This window comes from Aquila chrysaetos, chromosome 5, assembly GCF_900496995.4.
Source record: "Aquila chrysaetos chrysaetos chromosome 5, bAquChr1.4, whole genome shotgun sequence".
NCBI classification, from domain to species: domain Eukaryota; kingdom Metazoa; phylum Chordata; class Aves; order Accipitriformes; family Accipitridae; genus Aquila; species Aquila chrysaetos.
Genome location: NC_044008.1, coordinates 42,504,368 through 42,525,616, shown reverse-complemented (window position 1 = coordinate 42,525,616; position 21,249 = coordinate 42,504,368). Strand labels below are relative to the sequence as shown.

Below are 21,249 nucleotides of genomic sequence, written 5' to 3'. Positions count from 1 at the left end.
ATTTAAAAACTGGTTTGTATTTTATAAAAGGAACACTTTCTCATTAAAAATATTTGTATTTCAACCTATTTCCTGTCTGCTGATCTATATTAATAAAAGCTAAATTTCTATGAGATTAAGTATAAAACAGCTAATCTTACAACCAGCCATATACTCATGTTATTTAAATATGAAGACTGTTGTATGAAAGTAACAGATTGCTACAGATTACAAAGCTTATTCTTACTACAACATAGACCAATTAGCTACTACGATAAATCTGATTTCCTGATAATGCTGCTTAAAATTAAGACCGAAACAGCCTGTCTAGATGGAAGACCTAGCTTTCCAGGAAACAAGCTACACTAAAAATTACATATAAAGTGTATTCAGGTATTTAATACAGATAATGTTACTAAGTAAGACACGTTATATGCTATTTGTTCAGTTGCTGTATTGGTTTATAAATTCTGAAGCAGAGAGGACTTAACAAGTGGAGAGAAGATTTACACAAGTAATATTATGCCCATGATGAATTCCATTCTTCCCCTGTGCTGCTTCAAATCTTTTCAGATGTGTTCTGAGCTTATTCCTGCTCTCACTCTCTTCCCCTTTTAGGCACAAGGACACAAAGACAACTAATCACAATTGACAAATTTAAACTAACAGAAGTCATCAAACAGCCAAAAGATGAAAAAAATCCAAATAATGGAGATGATGCCAGTATGCAAAGTGATACTAGTATACAGCACCAAAATTGCCAAGGATTTCAAGAATGGAAAAACTGCAAGTGGTGAGATGCTTCAAGTTAACAGGTGGTCAGAATACTAGATACTATTTGCTACACTGGAATTGCTCTGCCTCAACACTCAAAGAAACAGGCTTTGGAAACAGGCAACTTCCTTTTACAGTCACGGAGGGCAAAATACCCAGTTCTTTCAGAAAGAACCTGTTAAAAACTTGCTTGATGATGGAATAGAAAGTGGTACTTCCTGATACATAAAACTTAAGTTCAACAAAACCACACCAGCATCTTCACTTGCAGCTTAGTCAATAGTAAGTTGAAGTTTCCTTGAAAAGGACTGAGATGTAAACTGCCAGACAGCATCAGGTAACCCCACAAAGCTGTCTGTCCACAAGCATGTAAAGGACTGATTCACAAAGGATCTTTCCAACAGTGCTGGAAGAACACATTTGAAGCCCTAAGACTTTTGCTGCTGTCAATTCAAACTGTATATTGGTTTGTGTTTACATTTCACTTCAGACTGAGATACAACAGAGAAAACATCCACAGACAGGTAATTCTGAAGACTCCATAGCTAAAGTAACTTAAAAGTTATATTAAAAATACATAAGCATTTCTGCTGAACTAAAGAGCCAGAAGTGGAAGCACTCTGAGGAAATTTAGCTTTTTAAAAGAATAAAGCAAGAGACTAGACAGGAAGAGAAATAAACGTATTCATAATATCTTCTACATACAGTGAATTTACACCCCAGTTCTGAGACAATCAACAGTGTGCTACAAGGGCAACCAGAACAAAAATAAAAGGACTTAGGTTTTAAGTTACACATAACAGTCAAGATTCAAAGAACACTAAACAACTGGCTGGTTTTGACCAGCCAGTCAACACTTCACAGTTTTGATTCAACCTTCCATGCTAGTACCAAGCTCACCAGGTTAAGCGCATATTTTAAGGAAAGAATAAAACAAATATACCTGTAAGAGATGAGCACAAAAGAAAAAAAAAGGAAACAAGTGGCTGCACAAGGACACACAAAACACCTGTATAACCTTTATAAATATAATAGGTCAAAAATGTACCATTTTTACACAGAGATCACTTATTCACACCAGAAATAGAATGCAGATATACAGACAGCATACACTGCACATTTGACCTCCTCCACATTCGAACAAAATGAGATTCAGACAAACTAACAACAGTAGATGGATGTCCGCTACTCCAAGCAAAGTGACTTGTTTTCATAATCCATTCTAAAGTTTACTTTAAGAACCTAAGACATTCAATAATGTACTACCCAAAATCTCACCAGAATTACTGTTTCTCATTACCTAAAAATGAGCTCTTTTAACAACATGAAGCAGCCATCTGAAATAAACTTCTTAACAGTAATGGTGCTTTTGCAACTCAGAAGCCCTCAGCTGTCATACAGAAAGAGGATGTGTGCCCTCAGCCACAATTTTTGTCTATATACCTGCCCTATTCATACTGCCAAAGTTCTCAGTTCCTCTTCCGGGAGAGTAAGACTTAGACGGTAACACACCAATGAAATGAAAGCAAAACAAGTACTTCACGCACTAATAATATTACAAGTTGCAGTATTCCACTACTCATCTAGCTAGCAGCAACCCAAAACACAGCGTCCAGGAAGGCCACACACACAAATTTGAATTTATTCTTTCCCTGTAATTAACATTTTAAGATATCTGCCTCCCATTTTGTCTTGATTTACCCTCACTGCCCTCAAACTGGAGCACCATCATTTATTTCTCTAGTTTCTACACCACCTGAGTTAGCTTCACCAAGTTGGAAAAAACTATTTCCAGCATCGTCTTTTCCATACAGTCTACCTTAATTATGTTCCACCTGACCTCATTTTCAAAAAGTCTTCATTATTCAGTCCTACTGTGCATTCCACATTTAAAGGTGTGACCCTCTCCTGTCTGTCAAGCATAGCATATTCATTTACCCGTACATATAACTTATTCTACTAAAGCTCTTCAAAATTTTGCCAAAGCTCCTTCCAATAATAATAAGGGTTGCTATCTTAAAGAACTACTACATTAGCCTCTCCTCAATTTTTTGTGTCTTTGTTTAGGTCTAACAATGGGTAACTACCTAAGCTTTGGTTTATTAAAAAGCAAAAAAAACTTTTTTATTTTTTTAAATCTGGTTTTTCTATCTGGCTTCACTCTATTGGTTAATTTCAGCCATGCAGCTTAGGTCATCTGGATAGCATGTGATGTAAGTTCCTGTTCTGATAAAGATCTAATATTCTGAACTTTTATTAATTCTATGCTTATTAACTATCTCAATATTGCCTTTTTCATTACAGTAGCTATGTAATAGCTCACATCGCCCAGACATTTAGTACAGTACTGGCTAAACCGCATGAAGTCAAGATCAATATGCCAATAGAACATGATTTTACAGACACAGTTTCTGACCGTTTCTAAAACCTATAGGGCTTAATAACATATGAAGTTCACAAAAAAACCATTAGCTATCAATGGTGCAATAGATTAACATATGACCCTGGTATCAGAATACAGTTGACTGTAAGTGTGAGAAGTGGGGTGGAAATTAGTATAGTGTAGTTTTGAATACCACAACAGCTATAGAATATAGTACTGTTTAATGCATTTTCTTCTACGTTACCAGTATTTGTTCACGGGAGCCATGATAATACATTTTGCTGTGTACGTTCCAATAAGCACTGAGGCTGTCCAGGCACAAAAGCTGCACGGGAAAGAAAACATTCAACAGATTTCATACTCACTATTCAACCCATTCTATAAACTCAGCTTTCCATTTGTGAAAACAGAAAACAAGTGAAAACAGACTAGACAGCAAATCCACCATTAGCATTGAGACATATTTAACCTTATAATACTATTTTTGAAGTGAAAATTGAATTGCTAAAAAGCAAGTTCTTACAGGACACAAGTTCATGCACACCTGTTAAATACAACTCTGGATTGCAGGGGCAAGGGTTCACAAAACCAACGTTCAGCCTAATAAAGAAGCCAGGACTATTAAACCCTTCTTATATCATTCCTATAATTTCTTAGATCTTTGCATACTCCTTTCAGCATGGGGTTAGGCAGCAGGGAGAACAGAGAGACCACTTAGGTACCAGAATCCCAATTACATTAGGCATACAAACTAGAGTAGGAAATGGCAATTTGACAACGTATTTGAAATCATAGTTACCATGCAGACTTGTCATATAATGCATTTAATGAGGCAATAAGTGTTTGCATTTAAGGGAAGTTATTTAAGCCATAGAATTGAAAGTTATGCCTTACATAAAGCCAGTAATTTGTGCTCTACTTCTGTTTAAACACACAGCAAAATTAAGAAAAACAGGAAAATTTGCAAAGCAAACTATTTTTCCAATTTTTATTTAGAACCCCAGATTACTCCTCTCCAAGATCAGATCCCCTCTTCACTCTTCTAGGAAAAAAAAAAAAAAGCCACTACACATTACCTTGTATATTATTTTTGCAGCTTCATTCAGAATAGAAGGTGTCCAGTTCTCATTTGTTGTCTAAAAGATCAAAGCAATAAAAATCATTCTGTGCATCTTATTTAACACATTTGCAGTTTTATCCTATACTTTCAAGCACAGAATGCATCATTTTGGTGCTATGTGATTACAGAAGCCCGTTTCTCTAGACTGCATACACACAAGTCAAAATCCAATACAAAATTTGTCAGTCTGTTTTGATTTTCAACTCCTTATCCTACCCATAAAATCCTTAACATCTAAGGAAAACAAGGGTTAGCTGAAATTTTCTCCCCCAGTTTCTCAAAAGGCCTGGCAAAATACCACATTCTTTATCATCATGATGTAATGTTTGCCCTAATTTAATTATTAGGCCTGGAAATAACCTGCCCTATGAAAGTAAACATATTCAGTTTTAAAGATCACTTGGATCTTAAGAACAAATCACTAGTCTCAGAAAGTGTGACGTGCCCCAATCGTCTTCCCTTTTGCTTGCACAAACTTCAAGTACTATTTACATGAATGAAAGATTGTCTTCACTTCCAGCTGTATGCATACTTTCATTATATCATCTTAATACATTACTTTTACTTTCTGGTACTCCAAAGACAAGTAAATCAAAAACATAAGAACATGCATGGACACACACATTACCAGTAAACTAAGCTCGCCCAACGTCATTCCCAAGGAAATCGGACACTGTGGATCCGTGATCTACAAAAACAGAAAAATAACAGCTCTTTATTTCTCTTGCTGCAAACAGAAATGTATCATTTAACTGAAGTCAACTGAAATCCTGAGCTGTTTTGAGCATCTTCCTTTGCTTAATTTTTCTAGCTGAAGCATTCTTGGAACCCCTTAAGTTGGGCCAAAACTAACATGGCTGTAGCATAAAGATTTAGGACTTCAATTCAAGCTGAAAATTTCCTTTTGGCTTCTAAAATCCCCATACAGGAAAGAACTAAGAACTACAGAGTACCGCATCTCAGTCAGCTTTATCATTCTGTGACTTCCATTCCTCACACCTTTTTAAATTTAGTGTCTCTGAAAAGTTCCAAAATAGGTTTGAGAAATACTCTATATCCAACGCTTTGCTTTTACATTCAATTATCTCATCACAAACTGCTTCATCATTTTCCTAAAGGAAGTAGGCTAGAGTAATAGCAGTTTCATTCATATAAACATTCTCATTTATCAGTTAAGTGTTTTCAAGTATTTGCCTTCTGACTTATCTGAAACTCCAGCAGTTTCTGCCATTCTGGACTTCACCCAGGACACTGAAAAATCCTGTACATCAACTACACACCCTAACATCTGACAAACAGCCACCATCCACATTTAGTGAGCAAGGCACCACTGGACAAGGCAAAAAAGAGAACAACTATTTCACATACCAAAAATATTTCTGGCTTTCAGTCATATCTGTGGTACTTTATTTGAAGTGGTGCAAAAGAAACCACAGCAACTTTTTCAAGGTGCCAGATAACAGTTTCTCTCTGTGGACTAGACAATCATGACTGCACTGGAGTCCAATTTAAAATGAGGAGAATATGTTCTCGATACTTACATCATCTTCGTATTTAACGTGAATGCCTGTGATTTTGACTTGCACATTTTTTATAACTTGAGTTGCAAGCTTTTCTAAGAAAGTATCTTTCTTCTCCTCCTTTGGTTTGTCTAAAACAATAATTTTTAAAAGACAGCATTCAGTGTAGTAATTGCATCTTGAGTTTAACCACACCAACAGCTATACTAATGTAAATTTAATGTTTACTCTAACATCAATACTTAACATTTAAGTTTTCACTTGTTTAGATTACATATTTGCATTTTTTCCTTTTCTGTACATCCATATTCTGAAGATGTGATGTTAGCTGTGTGTGCACAACACATCAATAAGAAAATTTGTCGAAGTTTCAGCCAAAACAGTTTAGCTTACAGCAAGTTCTTGTTTAATATACCTCCCCCCACTCCTTCCAAGGTAAAAGGTTCTCTTTAGAGTCCCTCAGCAGTTAACTGGGGGTTTCAACAAGCAAATAAGTAAGACTGTGTAATTTAGCACAAAATACCCTTGAATAACCAGGTGAAGATGATACCTGCACAACAAGAGACCAGTGCATTAGAGCCCTTCATACAACACTGCCTGAGAAAGTTAAAAAGCTGGCATACCATAAGCAAAACCAAACAGTTACTCTTAAATATTCCATTTCTTCCATACCAGACTTATACTGTGACCATTTAAGCTAGGTCCATATCAGATGTTGCTATACCACATAGTGATACTTATGCTGAACAAGACAGGGTAGCAGAAGTTGCATACCCGCAGAAGTTCAGCATTCCACCCAAGACAAATGTACGCATGCCAAGGCGAGGGGGGGAATATTTACAATCCCCGATTACTTAATGATGTAACTCTATTACCTCAGGCTGAGCATCTTAACATTTTACCTAAAATATGGCTAGGTGAGCTGCTTGTTCTCTAGCTATCTTTCCAGACTACCTTGTCTTGTTCAGTATCCACCTTACAAAGTGGCTGTCCCAGCAAATGCCACTAATCAGCCTACCAAGCTAGCACATTTTTGTTGGAAATGCTACGCATGGCTCAAGCTGAAGAAATAGTCATGGCTATCCAAGTCGAGAGAAGTAAGGACTACAGGTTTTGACTAAGTTTAGGGTTGCACTTCGAGTTTGACTTCTCTGCTTGCTTTAATTGTTTGTATCTTTTTAAATATGCAATGCACACTGACCACCACAGATACATAACTTTATACATCTTGCTATAAAAATTAGGAGTATTTTTTTTTAACGTCTAAGAGAGGTTCAGGAGATTCCTTTAAAAACAAAAAGACTTCGCTATTGAATGTGATACAACACTATTTTAGTCAAAAGAGCATTTGATTTTAAGTAAAAAAATCAGTCAGGAACTCAGAAGAAACCAAAATGTTATACCACTTTTACATGCAACTCACATTTCCTCCTATTAATCGTTTCTTCACAACTCCCACTCCCTATTAACAGAATCCAACACAATACTGATAAAGAAAAAAAAAGGGGGCAGAAGTGCTTATCGAAGCTTCATGACCTTAATGGGTTGCCTGCTTGCACTTGAAAGTTTTTCCAGCCAGATGCAGCTACCAGTAGCAATAAAAGTTTGATACCTTACAAAGTTTATCTAGGGTCCCCACAAAGTTTTTACTCCAATTACAAGTCTATGCTGCAGCTTCCTCCAAGACCAAATACATAACAATACAACCCCATGGGATATGGTGACCCATTCTTAGTCACATGCTAATACTGAAAGCCTGCATGATTTGGTACTTATGGACAATGATTATCTTCTTGTGGAAAAAAACATCAATTTCATTGCTGTTAAAATATCAGTCATAAAACTATGCTAGCTATTTAGAACAGAAGCTAAAAAGTGTTGAAAAAGACTGTTTACTGCTATATCATCAGTATAGTATCACATTTACTTTACATAGCTGTTACTAGAATATTACAGAAATCGGACAAACAGGTATCTCTTCCACGTGCAGTTTTTCCAACAGTCACAGTGAAGTGCCACTAATCAGCCTACCAAACGTGCATGTTTTTGTTGGAAATGTACAGATAGCTCGAGTTGAATAAACAATTACAGCTATCCAAGTAGAGAGAAACAAGGACTCTCTTCAGTCTTATTGGATCCAGAGAAAGGATAAAAAGCAAACAAGAGCTCTCTCCAATTTACATCCTCTCTTTCAAACAGGAGAAAAAAAGGTATCAGTGGATGTATATCCATGACTAAGAAAAACTAATCCAAACAGAAAGCAAAAAAAAGTATTTTAAAAAGTTAAAAGCCATAATTTGTACCCACCTTTTGAGTGATCATGACCTTTAAAGGGTCTCTTAAAATGCTTTTTATACTTTTTACGCTTACGTCCTTTTTCAGTGCAAGCAATTTTTTGGGAAAAGGATAAAATTCAAGTTAGTAAAGCAGAAATGTAAGAAAGCATAAGAAAAGATGAAAGTAAGTTTAGCTTGTCTTAAAGCAGAATGCCTTAGTAAGGTCTCATTAAAAGCTTTTAAAGAATTTCAGATCTGTTAAGGAAGCATTCAGCTACTTCTCATAGCACAGAGCCCTATTTTTCATCATTTATGTATACCTACATTCACTTAAGCCCAAGTTGACTAAGCAGCCAGTAAAAACTTTAGATTAAGTATCCAAATTTCTACTGAATCAATTGTCCTGCCAATTGTAAGGTCAAGGCATTTAACTGAGCTTTCATATATTCCTTGTGCAACATCTCAAGAGTTCAAGGAATTACAAATAATCACCAGGCTTCTCAGCAAATACATACACAGACTTCTTTACAAGTGCACTGTATAACATAATTCCAGATCACTTATGTACAAAAGGGAGCTAAAAACAGAGCCATGATTCCTTATTAGATACCCTGATGAATAAGTTTTTCTGTAATCCAAATGTTTGGTTTTTATTTAATGACCTCAGGCAAAGGTGTAATTGTCATAACTGAACAGTTAATAATACACACACGCGGGGAAAAAAAAGTATGGAAGTTTAAATCCAGAAGAGGCTTCTACAATACAAGAGCGTAACTTCCACGTTAAGATATTTGACATGTACGTGGAAATCCAAAGAGCACTTTTCAATATGATTCCCAAGCAATCAACAGTATGGTAAGAAAGTGATCTGAAAGAACGATACCAGTAACTGCAAAAAAGGCATACAAAAATGATGACTCTTTAAAAGCTTTATATGAAATTAAATTTTACTATTTACACACAAATTAGGACCCACACAATCACAACCATTTCATGAATAAAATTAATGCTCATATATTTCCATATTTCTATGGCGAGTTGCATTATTTCCTTCCCCTCTCTGGCCACATAGGGGAAAAGAACTTAGCAATAGGACTGCCTATGCTTAACTTTAAGAAGTTGTAGCATGAGAAGTGTGTATCCCACTAAAGCAAGAAGGAAGCAAGTACAACAAGCGTATTTAACTCTGTGGAACTTCATGTAATTTGCATGCCTGTTCAAACAAAGGAGAAGGAAGTGCCTGCCAAGATTTCAACCTGTCTTGCAGGTAACGTGATCACCCTACAAATAACAAAAAGGAAAAACTATGCCAAAGAGAAACAATGTTTTCTTTTGGATAGTTCCTTTTAACAGTATAAGTAATCATCTATAAATGATATTTTAAAAAGAGAGCTTCCTTCACTTACTGTTGAATTTGTAGTTCTCAGGCTTTCACTCCCATGTATGACAAAACTAAGGCAACATGGTTTTCTTCTTGATTACTTGCATCCATTACTATGGAGACACTAAATGTATGATTTTAAGCTCATTCTAAACCTGCGCTCAGATAAAAGCCCACTAAGTAATTTTGGCTAAGAATAAATTTCTGAAAATCTGGTTCAAGAAGATAAATAAACAGCAGGTACAACATAATAACAGTTCCTCTGGATTTCAATGGAAACTGTTTCCTTGCCTAACTTGAGAGCAATCCAAATAAACAGAAGCAGGGAAAAGCATGCTAAATGCCTTCAATCTGCTGTGGTTCATTTTGCCTGTCCACAGTTTCAAGACAGCCTGAACTTGAGTATCTTAAGCCCAGACACTTTAAGTAAGGGTAATTACTCTCTATTCTCAAAACACCTAAAGACAGTGTTTTAAAACTACAGTAGAATGTTGTCAGCATTTTATACTATTCTCGAGCTCGAGATGGTTGATGGAAGTCTTTCTAAATGGTCTCTTAGTCATCTTGAACAGCCACTCAATTAAGACAGGACTAGTCATTACAAGTTTCCACTTGAATCCACAGTCATTAAAATCTAATTTCTAGAACCACCAACATGTGGATGCTTACCAAACAAGTATTGTTTTCTCATTTCTACATTTGGCTGCTTTGGTGGGGATTGTTTTTAAAAATGTAAGCTGCATACCCATCATGCATGTGCAAAATGTAACTAACGATGCATACCCACCAGGCTTGGTGTCCTTGTATATCAGGCTCTCCAACCCATACAAGGAATCTTGTGAATGAGTGCCTTGGTCCACATGGTAGCAAATAACCAAAAAAATGCATTTTGTTTAAAAGAAGGAAATCAGCTCCACATTTAATGTTAAGTTTATAAAACCTGTATGGCACATTAGTATTTCCATTAAGTATCTGACAGCCTGAGTCAATTCAGAATATCTAGTTTCAAAGATTATCTACATAGGCAAATTATGCGATTTTCATTTTACTTACAACGAGTAAAAGACAAGAGCTGCAAGCTTTAGTCTCCATATATGAGTTTTGATACTGACAGATTTTAATAGCTTAGAAAAAAGAAAATAATGTTTTGCCCACTTTCGTCAGCAGAGCTTGTTATCACTTCCCCATCACACTACACTAACCACACAGTGACATCACCATTTTGCCCAATGTTTGAACAGCATGTCTAAAGAAAATATCCCCAGGACTGTTTATGCCAAGAGACTCTTAAATAAATGCAAGTACAGAATCAAGATTCTAAACACATTGAGGTAAGTTGAGTACTAATCAGAAAAGCAAGTACAGCTGAGAATTCATGGACTGTGATAAGTTTTTATTCTATGTATTTCCTAGATTTTCACCAGCTATCGTGCGCTCTTAAAAGCCTACAGAAAGAGCCGAATTCCTTAGAAGTTTACGGTGCAGTAGAGCAACTTGAGCCCTAAGACTTCTGTATCTAGCAAAAGCAAGGGATGTGCTCATGCAGGAACTACACAAGTCCTCCTGAGTACAATATTCTAGTACAACACCAGAAACACAAATAGCTACCACTGAGATATGATCACAGAATCATAGAATATCTCAAGTTGGAAAGGACCCATAAGGATCATGCTGCAGTATGACTGAGAGGTTAACTACAGTTTAAAATAATCCAATTTGAATGTTCCTCTAGCTTTTTCTTCACAAGGCTGAAAGTTTAAAACTGCAAAACATGACTAAAATTAATTCTAGTTCTTTATATATGGAGTTGAGCTACTGAGGTATCATTTTTATATGATTTTTTTTTTTCCCAAAGCCTTACAAATGCTGGATGTACTAAGTTTCTTTCAAAAAAAGAACTGTTGCAGGTTCACAGACTCACTCTTATTATATGAAGTTCCAGAATTGGAATTCCTCAAGCAATGCCCATTAGGTTAAATTCTTCTTGTTACATTATCCCTTCATCCCATTAAAACTGGTGCAAAGAGTAATGGCTGAAGCACTGCTGCTTTACAGTATCCAAGTCCTACATAACCAAGGTTAAAACTCTATGAACATTCCTTTGCCCCAGCATGAAGTAATGGCTGCAAAATTAATTCACTGAAGTTGCCTTAGCTCTCATACAGTTTCTGGCATATTAAAGACAAAAAATATAGCAAGGCTTCTTTCTTCACTGTAAATGGATTGCCAGATTGCTGTTTGAAGGAAACTGCAAATGTACATCTCAAACTAGCAAAGCAGGAACAAGGCAGTAGAGAGTCCTGTAACTGGAAAATTAAATAAGCAAAGAGATTATAATCAAACTATCTTTTTCCAAGTGTTGTAAGCATCACTTGATTTTCAGTAACTTTTCCAAGGCAAATGACCTGCAGCATTACAGGTATCCTAGAGATGCATCTTAAGAATCATTATACCACTCAACCAAAAGGTCTCACTTCAAACAAAACTTCAGTAGTAACTTTTTCCTCTATCATCTGTAGTTACCTGTCATTGGTTCTGACCTTGGTTTCTGTCCAAACAAGCCTAATTTATACCATAATTCTGTTAAAGATATTTGTTACGACAAAACAAACAAAAAAAAAACCCCAACCCAAACCACAAATCAGGTTACCTGGACTGAAATGATCAATTATTTTAACCTATAAATGAAAGTTTAAATTTTAATGACCCAAACCAAAAGTTTAAGTAAAGTTTCCTATGTTCATGTTCAATTGTTTTCCTGTGTCACGAATTATTTCCTGCTCAAGAGTCTCATTTCTCAAACCAGTCAAAATGCAATATATCATAAAAGGACAGCAGAAACTGAAACTAAAGCATTATTGCTAAGTAAAAATTTACTAACCTTACCACTCTGCTTAAAGTTTACTTTAAGCAAAGAACAACCTGTCACATGCACCTCAAACACGTTATTAAACATCTATTACTGAAGTTCTAAAGCAAGATAACATTAGCCTCATCCAATGCAGTTTCTACCCTTTGTCCTTTTCCCCTAGAGCTTTAAGGAAAAAAAAAAAAAAAAAGAAAAGAAAAGACATACCAGATTATCAAATTCCCATTTCCAATGGAAGTTGACTGGATAAATGAATGGTAAACAAAACAAATAAAATTTCTTTCAAGCTTTAGAGGGAAAAGGGTTTTCAAAGCGCTGTAAGATTAGGTAGACACTTGAAAAAAATTTTTAAGTCAATCACAAAACTGGACTTTTGTTTCATAGCACAGTCTAAATCCTGAAATTCCGATGGAGATTTGTATTATTAACACAGTACCTTTTTCTGCCGCTTTCTGCAAGGCTTCCTCAATTCTTGCCAGTTCCTTTTGTTTATTATCCTGCAAGTATTTTTCCTCCTTCTCTGCATCATATTTAATGCCTGTAAGCCAAGTTGGGACAGCTTTAATCCTAAATTTCAAGTTATATAAATGCATAATCAAGCAATGCACACCATATTCAACATTATGTTGCAAAACGCCTTGTTTGAGATAAAGGCTATTCTAGGTTTAATTGCTGAAAGCTGCATCCAGCCTCTGAAATTGCTATTTCTACACAGTAAGAAACAAAAGGACCATACAAACGTTTAAGCATTACTTCACAGGAGAACCTTTCTGTGGAAATTCAGACCCTGAAGTGTGGTCTGTGCAACACAATGCAGATGTGTAAGCTCTACTACACATATATTTGACGCTCTAGAAACTTTCAAGTTTTCTTAATATACCAGAGGTTCTGATTTCAGAGAAAACTAATCAAGTTCTCTGATCCTCTTCCCTGTCCCTAAAAACAGTTATAATGGAATTACTACTTTCAATTGTTGTCACTTAGAAGCAGATGAACTACATCATGCAACAGCCAAAAGATCTAACCCATGCCAGAAAAGTGGATTCAGGATAAACACTTGGAATGGATACAACCAAGGATTTCCATAAAAGCAACAGGTGCTGTTTTCTCCCACCCTTCTTCCACTAACTTGCCAGCATTTGTCTAGAGATTTCCCTGAGGGAACAGCATGTAAAAATGGCAGCTTACATGATCTACTTGCTATTATATACTCATTTACATGCTACCCTTAGATATTTTTCTCTTCCATTATTTAACTGTGTCGTTGAAGAGTTTACATACTTGCTCCAGGAACTATTAGAAGATACAAGCCTTCCAGAGTTGCAACAACTGCCTCGCCATAGAGATTCTTCCAAGGAATCTTCAGAGTAAGTTTATCTAAACAAAGCAGATACAGTTACATCAAACCAAAAATCTATGGTGTGCTTAGTCCAAACAATACCTCAGGCACTGAAGAGCATTAGCCCTATATCTTGATGTCCTAAACACCTTAGAAGGTAAGGAGAAACCGTATGGGCCTAAACATTTTATAAAGCCACTGAAGTGCTAAAATACATGCAGAGAAAAATCTAAGTCATAGATTTAAGCAAGAAGATGCAGTCCGAGTCAGAAGACTTCAGATCAAAACCTGAGATCATGACTGGAGTTCAATTCACTGGGATGAACGTGATTTTCCCAGGGAAGTAAAAGAAGAAATACAACACACATTCATCTCCAACAAACGTTTTATGTGAAAAAGCAATGCTGACACCTTCAACAAGGCCAAGTGCTGGGTCCTGCACTTGGGTCACAACAACCCCATGCAGTGCTAGAGTGGAAGAGGGGAAGAGTGGCTGGAAAGCTGCCTGGCAGAAAAAGACCTGGGGGTGCTGGTTGACAGCCAGCTGAATATGAGCCAGCAGTGTGCCCAGGTGGCCAAGGTGGCCAACGCCATCCTGGCCTGTATCAGAAATAGCGTGGCCAGCAGAAGCAGGCAAGTGATCATCCCCCTGTACTCAGCACTGGTGAGGCTGCACCTTGAGTACTGTGCTCGGTTTTGGGCCCCTCGCTACAGGAAAGACACTGAGGTGCTGGAGCGTGTCCAGAGAAGGGCAACCAAGTTGGTGAGTGGCCTGGAGCACAAGTCTTATGAGGAGCAGCTGAGGGAACTGGGGCTGTTTAGTCTGGAGAAAAGGAGGCTGAGGGGAGACCTTATCACTTATCAAGGAGGTTGTAGCGAGGTGGGTACTGGTCTCTTCTATCAAGTAACTAGTGACAGGACGAGAGGAAATGGCCTCAAGTTGCACCAGGGGAGGTTTAGATTGGATATTAGAAAAAATTTCTTTATTGAAAGGGTTGTCAGGCATTGGAACAGGCTGCCCAGGGAAGCAGTGGAGTCACCATCCCTGGAGGTGTTCAAAAAACACGTAGACGTGGCACTTCAGGACATGGTTTAGGGGGCACAGTGGTCTTCGGTTGACAGTTGCACTCAATGATCTTAGAGGTCTTTTCCGAACTTAATGATTCTATTCTGTTCTAAAAGAATTCTTAAAAAAACATGTATCTAAGTTCCTAAACCCTTGGCATGTTTGCCAGTTTCAGGAATTTTACTTAAAATTCTTCATATTGCTAACCTGCCCTTTAAAGAGCCACACACACTCTGCCTAAACTAAACAGCTCCCTTGACCATCCATGTGTCTGGGAAGAACTCTCAGACATGTTTTTCATACCAGGCTGTAAAGTTACACAAACAGGGTTTGCCAGATAACATTTTATGATTTATCCAGGGCAGTCACACTAGACTTCTATGCTAGTTTCAACAGCAATTACTATTAGAGATCACTTAAGAAAGCTTGATAAAAGATATTCAGAAGCAGAACTGACCTTAAGGCCTGTACTAAAATTTCCACTTCAGTACTCACATTGAAACAAAAACTTACCTATCTGACCAACTCTTATTCTAAAAGGTACATCCAGTTCACTCTGTAAAGAAAAAAAATAAAGTATTAAACAGATCCATGTATTTTAAAGATAAGCTGGTTTATACAGCAAAATTATCTTTACTTCTGTTAAAACTATTTTCCCAGAACTGAAGTTCCAGAACAGAAACAGTTCTCCATATGACAGAGTTTTAATTATTTAGGAGTACTCACACAAACTCAGGAATCCATAAATAAATATGGTTAGGCTTGTAGAAAGCCTTAAAACTAAGCATTTACACATTTCTCGCAATTTTCTCCTACAAGTATGATAATGCCTCACTCCAAAAGTTACTAAAAAGTAACATTTTATCTATATACAAGAATTTAACTTTACATTTTTATTAACTTGCCACATAGGTCTTTTCTTTTTGATAATCTCACTTAGTATTTACAAACATATAAAAAAATCTCACTAACAATACTGAGAAGTTCTTTGCAAAATGCCTGCCAAATGTCAAGAACAATATAGGCTCATAAAGATGAGGAACATGTGACAAGTGAATAATTATTACCATCAATCAAAGCCTCATGAAGTCTCTCTCCTATACAGTGTACAGCAAAAAAAGGAATATAACCGCAGGAATATCAAGAAAATAAAGAGAGGGACAAAATAAAGAGGAAGTAGGAGAAATTAAATAAATAAAGGAAAGATTAAAAAATAAGTTAAAACCTCAAGATTCCAGAACTGTCTTCCACTTGAGTATTCTTCTCAAATAAGTTAACCACAATTCAAAGACCTTAACAGAAGTCCTAATCTCAGAGATTATAAAAAGCAAACCCATTTTCCCAAATAAGACTGGTATTAACCGCTTCTCTCTTCCCATGTACTAGTAATAGTAGATCCTGACCACCACTTTTCCAACAACTTAAAAACATTTAACAGGGCTGCTCTGAAAAAGAAGATTAATATCCAAATTAACATTTCTGCCAGATTTCCACAGTTTTTAAAAAGTATTCTGAGCTGCAATTAGGAGCCTAACATCAACGACCTTTAGTTAAGTGACTAAACTTGTGAAAATATTTCCACGGCTTGTTCTTTTTTAGCACCTCAAAGAAACAATTGAAAAGCAAGAGCTATGGAATATTTTAACCCTTTTCTGGGCTTTAAATTCTTCCTGGTGACAACGGCTCTTCAGTACCTCCCAAATATTTCTTCCTGTTCTTCATGTTAAGAATCTGGTCAATAAGCTTAACTGGAAGCTTTCTTCTCAGTTTTTATTTTTCATTGAAATATATCAGGAGAGAAAGAGAAAACAGACTCACTTAGAATAGTTTGATCTCTAAACTCTGTTTTCAGTAGTAAGAACAGGCATAAGAAACAAATTGTGAGAGCAAAGACAGATCTCTGCTCTTGATAAAGCCAGGAGCAGTCATGTAGAAGCAGATACCAGCAACCAAATCCACCCCATTTAATACTGCATTTGTGACCCACAGCTGAATTCTAATGGGACCAGCTCAGTTTGGCCTGCTGAAAGGAAAGGACCATGAGCTTGACCTTGAAAAATTAGTTTTCAGAAGATTAAATTCCAGGGGGGGCAGGGGGTGGGTGGAAATGAAGGAAAGGCTAGAAATTAAAGATATTTTAAAGTTGCTAAAACAACAGATTAACATAAAATAAAAACCACGAGCGCGCTGGGGTTTGATGTTAACATGAAAAAAGATGATTTACTGAAAATGCTTCAAGACTATAACTGAGAAGAAACAGGCAATATTAGCTTTGAAGATTTTAAGAGCTGTGACCAGCTGGATACAGGATACAAATTCACGAGTAAAGCAGCTCAGAGGTCAAGCTTTTTAGTGGTAATGACTAATAATATAAGCTGAGAAACATGTAACAAGTTGCTAATGAGCTTAGGTCATAGTTTGCCATCAGTCATTTTTCATTATGATTGAAAAATAGGATAAAGCTGAAGAAATCCATCAGAAAGAACTCATTACTATCACTACTACAAGTTTTTCACAAAGTAAAAAAGGAAGATTAATAGCAACTGCCCCATTATACTCCTGTATTTTTATAGCTAGAGTCACACAAAACAAAACAACAGCCTCAAAAGATAAAGCACATATCTCACAGAACAACACTTCAGCACTTTGTGTCAGCAAACTCTCTCTCTAACATATTTTGGGAAAAAAATTATTACATTTTCAAGGTGCCTAAGAATTAATTTGTAAAATAATTTTTTACAATTTTATTTTAGAAATCCTACACTAATCTTCTTAAGCTGACTTTGCACAAGCTGAAGCCTAAGTTTTGACTGAGGTCTGACAAACTTCCATTTTAATTAAATGCTCTTTTACTATGACCAAGGGGAAAAAAAAATGGACTCAGCAAACTTAACACTAAAAGTAACTATTTGCTTATCTCCCTTTTCCAAAGGATTTTCTTTTCCTGCATTTGAGAAGTACTGTATCTACATACAGAAATTAAAAGCTAGTTGTTTTCTGGTTGAAAACCTTAATAGGAAAACAAAAACAATCCAGATGGCAGCAGACATGCAAACTAGAAAAGTTGGACCATATCACATTGCTTTAATCCCTTCTTTTTCAAGAAGGTGTAGATGACTTCGCTAAAAATGGTGTTCAATATCAACGTTCCTTTAATTACTTTTGCATATAAATCTAACATATTGCAATTGTAAAGCAGCCAGAAACATCCCTTGTTTTCAGTTCTTGAATTTGTCTTAGCTCGCTCTCAGCTCTGGTCAGTCACATACATGACTATGCATTTTTGTAAGTCGGAACTGCTAGAATCGTTATCAACCTTGCTGTCATTGTAAGATAGAAAGACATGTACAGAGTAGACAACACTTTCTTCCTCCCTTTTTCAACTACGGGATTACAAAGATATTTTTATCAAGAATTTTAAAGTACAACAAAGTTATCAGGAATGGATGAAATGGGCAGGTAAAGTATGAAATTTCAGAACAATGAAGAGAAACCAATTATTTGGTCATATAAAGATCCAACATGTTTTCAATTCACAGAAGAGTAACAGTTTTAAAGCACACTAAAGATTGCAGTGAGAATCTCTCAGTAGTACAGGTGTTCATTCACTCAAAAAACATAAAAATCAGCCAAGGTTTTTTTCAGACAAGAATATGGGTACTTAATGCAAGTTATTTCTTGTTTTTCCTTCACTCCGTCATTCCTATTTTAGAAGGAACAGAATGGAGCATTTGAATAACCGTATTTACTTTCAGAGAGTACACATCTTAATGCCTGCCACTTTTAACAAGCATCAATTTACACAGGAAGTCATAAACATAAGTTTCAATCCCATCAGCTGATGTAGAAGGATGAACTTTTTCTCCCTTCATCCCCACACCAACAACTGAGAAAGGAACCACTGTCTTTCAGAAGACTTCAATTAGATCAATCATTTTGTAGGAGTCAGGCCTTAAAAATTGATTTATGCAACCAAAGCTGAAAAAAAAGAAAAAAAAAGAATACATAGACCTATGCAAACCCATGAGATATAGTAAATCATTCAGAAACATACAAACATCTACTGCATGGGCATACAAGTGAGGAAAAAAACCCTATGGCTTAGAAGTATGATCATACAGTAGCAGTCACAGCAGAAATTAAATCCTTTTAGTTGTACAGGATGACCAAAATGGTAACAGAAACACATCAATATCTTAAAGTTTTATCATTCCAAGCCTCAAACACTAGGACAGGTTGTATAAGCATGTATGCCTAAAACACTGGGAAACCCACTTCAAAACCTTACTGCTAACTTCTCATAAGTTGTTTTTCTCTTATGAAGGAGCACACTTACCTTTTCAACCATAGCTTCTTTTCTTTCTCTGTTCCAGTAACACAAGCAGAATTAGAAACAGTTAACCTAGGACTTACTTGCAATAACCAGTAAAGAAGGCATACTGAGTTAACGTGATACTACAGTAATATTTTATCCCATGACTTGTCTTTAGACCCATAAAAAAAATTTTAACATTATTAGAATACTTACTAATGCATTCTCCTTTATCTGTAAATTGTCAAGTGCCACATTACCTGTTTAGAAGAAAAAGAGAAGTACAGAACAAGTGACTTAGACTATTATGTAAGGTGGAACAAGGAACACAACTACAACCCTCCCAAGTACACACTGATAAAATCTGAAAACCTTACTCCAGTTACAGAATAGCACAATATGTGTCTAATTTGTAAGAGTCATTAAATACCGATCATTCAGACAAAATTTCATGGTAGAAGACATTACAAAAATATCACCAATTTAGACGTCTACATGTTTCTACTCTAAAAATACACCTACAATAATAGGAAATCTTTCTTACTATTCCCTTTGTTGTGAATGATAATTACAGTTCTATCAGTGTAGTGTAGACTAGGAAAATTGTATCTTGTTTTTGACAATTTTACATAACAGAAAAATCATGAATCATAGAGCCACAAAAAAGCATGCCTATTTTCACGTGCACATTAACTTTTCCTGACATTGGCAACGCAACAAGATTTGCAAAGGGAACACTGGCACACAGAATTATACCTGAGGAAAGCACAGATAATACACCTCTTAGTGCTTTAATGCCAAATTCCTTAGAACTACATTCCATTTTTAATATAGGTATTAATAATTTATAAATGCTCAAATACTTACTACCATGACAAGAGCAAAAATAAGATGATGAGAAGTCTCGTCCCTTACGTACGCAAAGCATCTAAAATAGCCAGCCTTCTCTAGACAGTATTTCAACTGGTTTTTTGCACGCCTACAGGGTAGCAAACTGAAACGCTCGGTATAGTCACTAAGAACAGCTACTCCACGCTATTGCGCTATCACATCTGCTTAGTACACATTATTTACAGCGAGAAATTAGCAGGTGGAAGACGCAGTTCCGCAAGCACCCTATCAGCTGCACCACAGCCAAGGCCTCCCCTTCCTCCTGGGGCCACCCCGCATGAGCCACCCCACGCTCGACCGCACCGCAGAGAGACCCGACACCACACGCGTGCTTCCACCCAGGATACTCTCAAGAAAGCGAAGAAGAAAAAAAAAAAATAAAAAAAAAAAAATGGGGTTTTTTTAGCTTGCCGATGGTTTCCCGCCCCAGAGCACTCCGAGGCCAGCCGACGCGCGCCCACGCCTCGCCTCAGCCTCTCGCAGCAAGTGCCACAGCTGGGCGGCCACGACCCCGCCTCGCGTGGAGGGAGACCCTAACTTTGCTCTTTCTCCCCCCCGCAACCTGGCGCCCTGTCGCTGCGCGGGGATCTCTCGCCCCAGCTCCCCTCACAGGCAGACCCTCACCTCACGGCGGCACAACGGCCGGAGCCTGCGGCCGCCGCCGGGGAGAGCCCGCTGCAGGGCGGCGGCGGGGGCCGCCACCGCGAGGAGCCGCAGCCTCACAGACCGACCCGATCGCCCCTCCCGAGGAAGGAGGGAGGGAGGGAGGAAGAAGCGGCCAGAGGCCACAGGCACAGAACGACCGGCGGTCCGTCGCGGGGGGGGGGGGGGGGTCCGCGGCCACAGACTGACCGACCGTCCCTCACGGAGGGCCGCGGCTCCGCAGCTCGCCCCCTCGTCCCAGGGGGCCGCAAACCCGCAGACCGACTGCCCCTCAGAGAGGGGACGGCGGTCCCACAGCCCGCCAACCCCTCACGGGGGGGGACCGCAGCCAACGAGACCCGCTCCCCACCGCGGCGCGAGAAACCGCCCACCCCCGATGACGAGGCGGGAGAAGGAAGGGGCTCCTTACCCCCCCATATGCCCAGCTTGAGCTGAGACTTGTTCAGGTTCTCCACATAGTCGCCCAGGAAGCGGTTTAGCAGATCCGCCACCACCGACTCCAGCACCATGGCGGAGCCGGACTCCCCCGCACGCCAGCCGCGGCCCACCGGCGGGGCAGGGGAGGGCGAGGGGAAAGGAGAGGAGGGGGCGCCGGGCTACGGCGCGGGGTAAACCAGCGCCGGGCGCGTCCCCGGCAGTCAGGTGACGGGGCGGGGCGCGGCCCAGCGCCTGACGG

At 38.0% G+C, this 21,249-nt stretch overlaps 1 protein-coding gene across 8 annotated transcripts in view; it reads right to left on the bottom strand.

Annotated features, from left to right (window-relative positions):
- VPS13C (vacuolar protein sorting 13 homolog C) overlaps positions 1 to 21,225 on the bottom strand; it is a 103,737-nt gene extending 82,512 nt beyond the window's left edge. For 2 of the 8 annotated variants that reach the window (XM_041123270.1, XM_041123272.1), the window contains exons 1-11: positions 20,983 to 21,225; positions 19,236 to 19,279; positions 15,221 to 15,263; positions 13,584 to 13,679; positions 12,739 to 12,840; positions 10,221 to 10,283; positions 8,084 to 8,149; positions 5,798 to 5,907; positions 4,885 to 4,944; positions 4,213 to 4,272; positions 3,381 to 3,461 (exon numbers count right to left, since the gene is read on the bottom strand). In XM_041123270.1, the coding sequence (XP_040979204.1) occupies positions 3,381 to 3,461; positions 4,213 to 4,272; positions 4,885 to 4,944; positions 5,798 to 5,907; positions 8,084 to 8,149; positions 10,221 to 10,283; positions 12,739 to 12,840; positions 13,584 to 13,679; positions 15,221 to 15,263; positions 19,236 to 19,279; positions 20,983 to 21,082 (825 nt within the window). In that variant the 5' untranslated portion in view covers positions 21,083 to 21,225. Of the gene's footprint in view, positions 1 to 3,380; positions 3,462 to 4,212; positions 4,273 to 4,884; positions 4,945 to 5,797; positions 5,908 to 8,083; positions 8,150 to 10,220; positions 10,284 to 12,738; positions 12,841 to 13,583; positions 13,680 to 15,220; positions 15,264 to 19,235; positions 19,280 to 19,886; positions 20,215 to 20,982 lie in introns of those variants that run through there. The other 6 variants (XM_030013385.1, XM_030013389.1, XM_041123268.1 and 3 more) reach the window with 5 other exon arrangements.
- Positions 21,226 to 21,249: the final 24 nt, after the last annotated feature.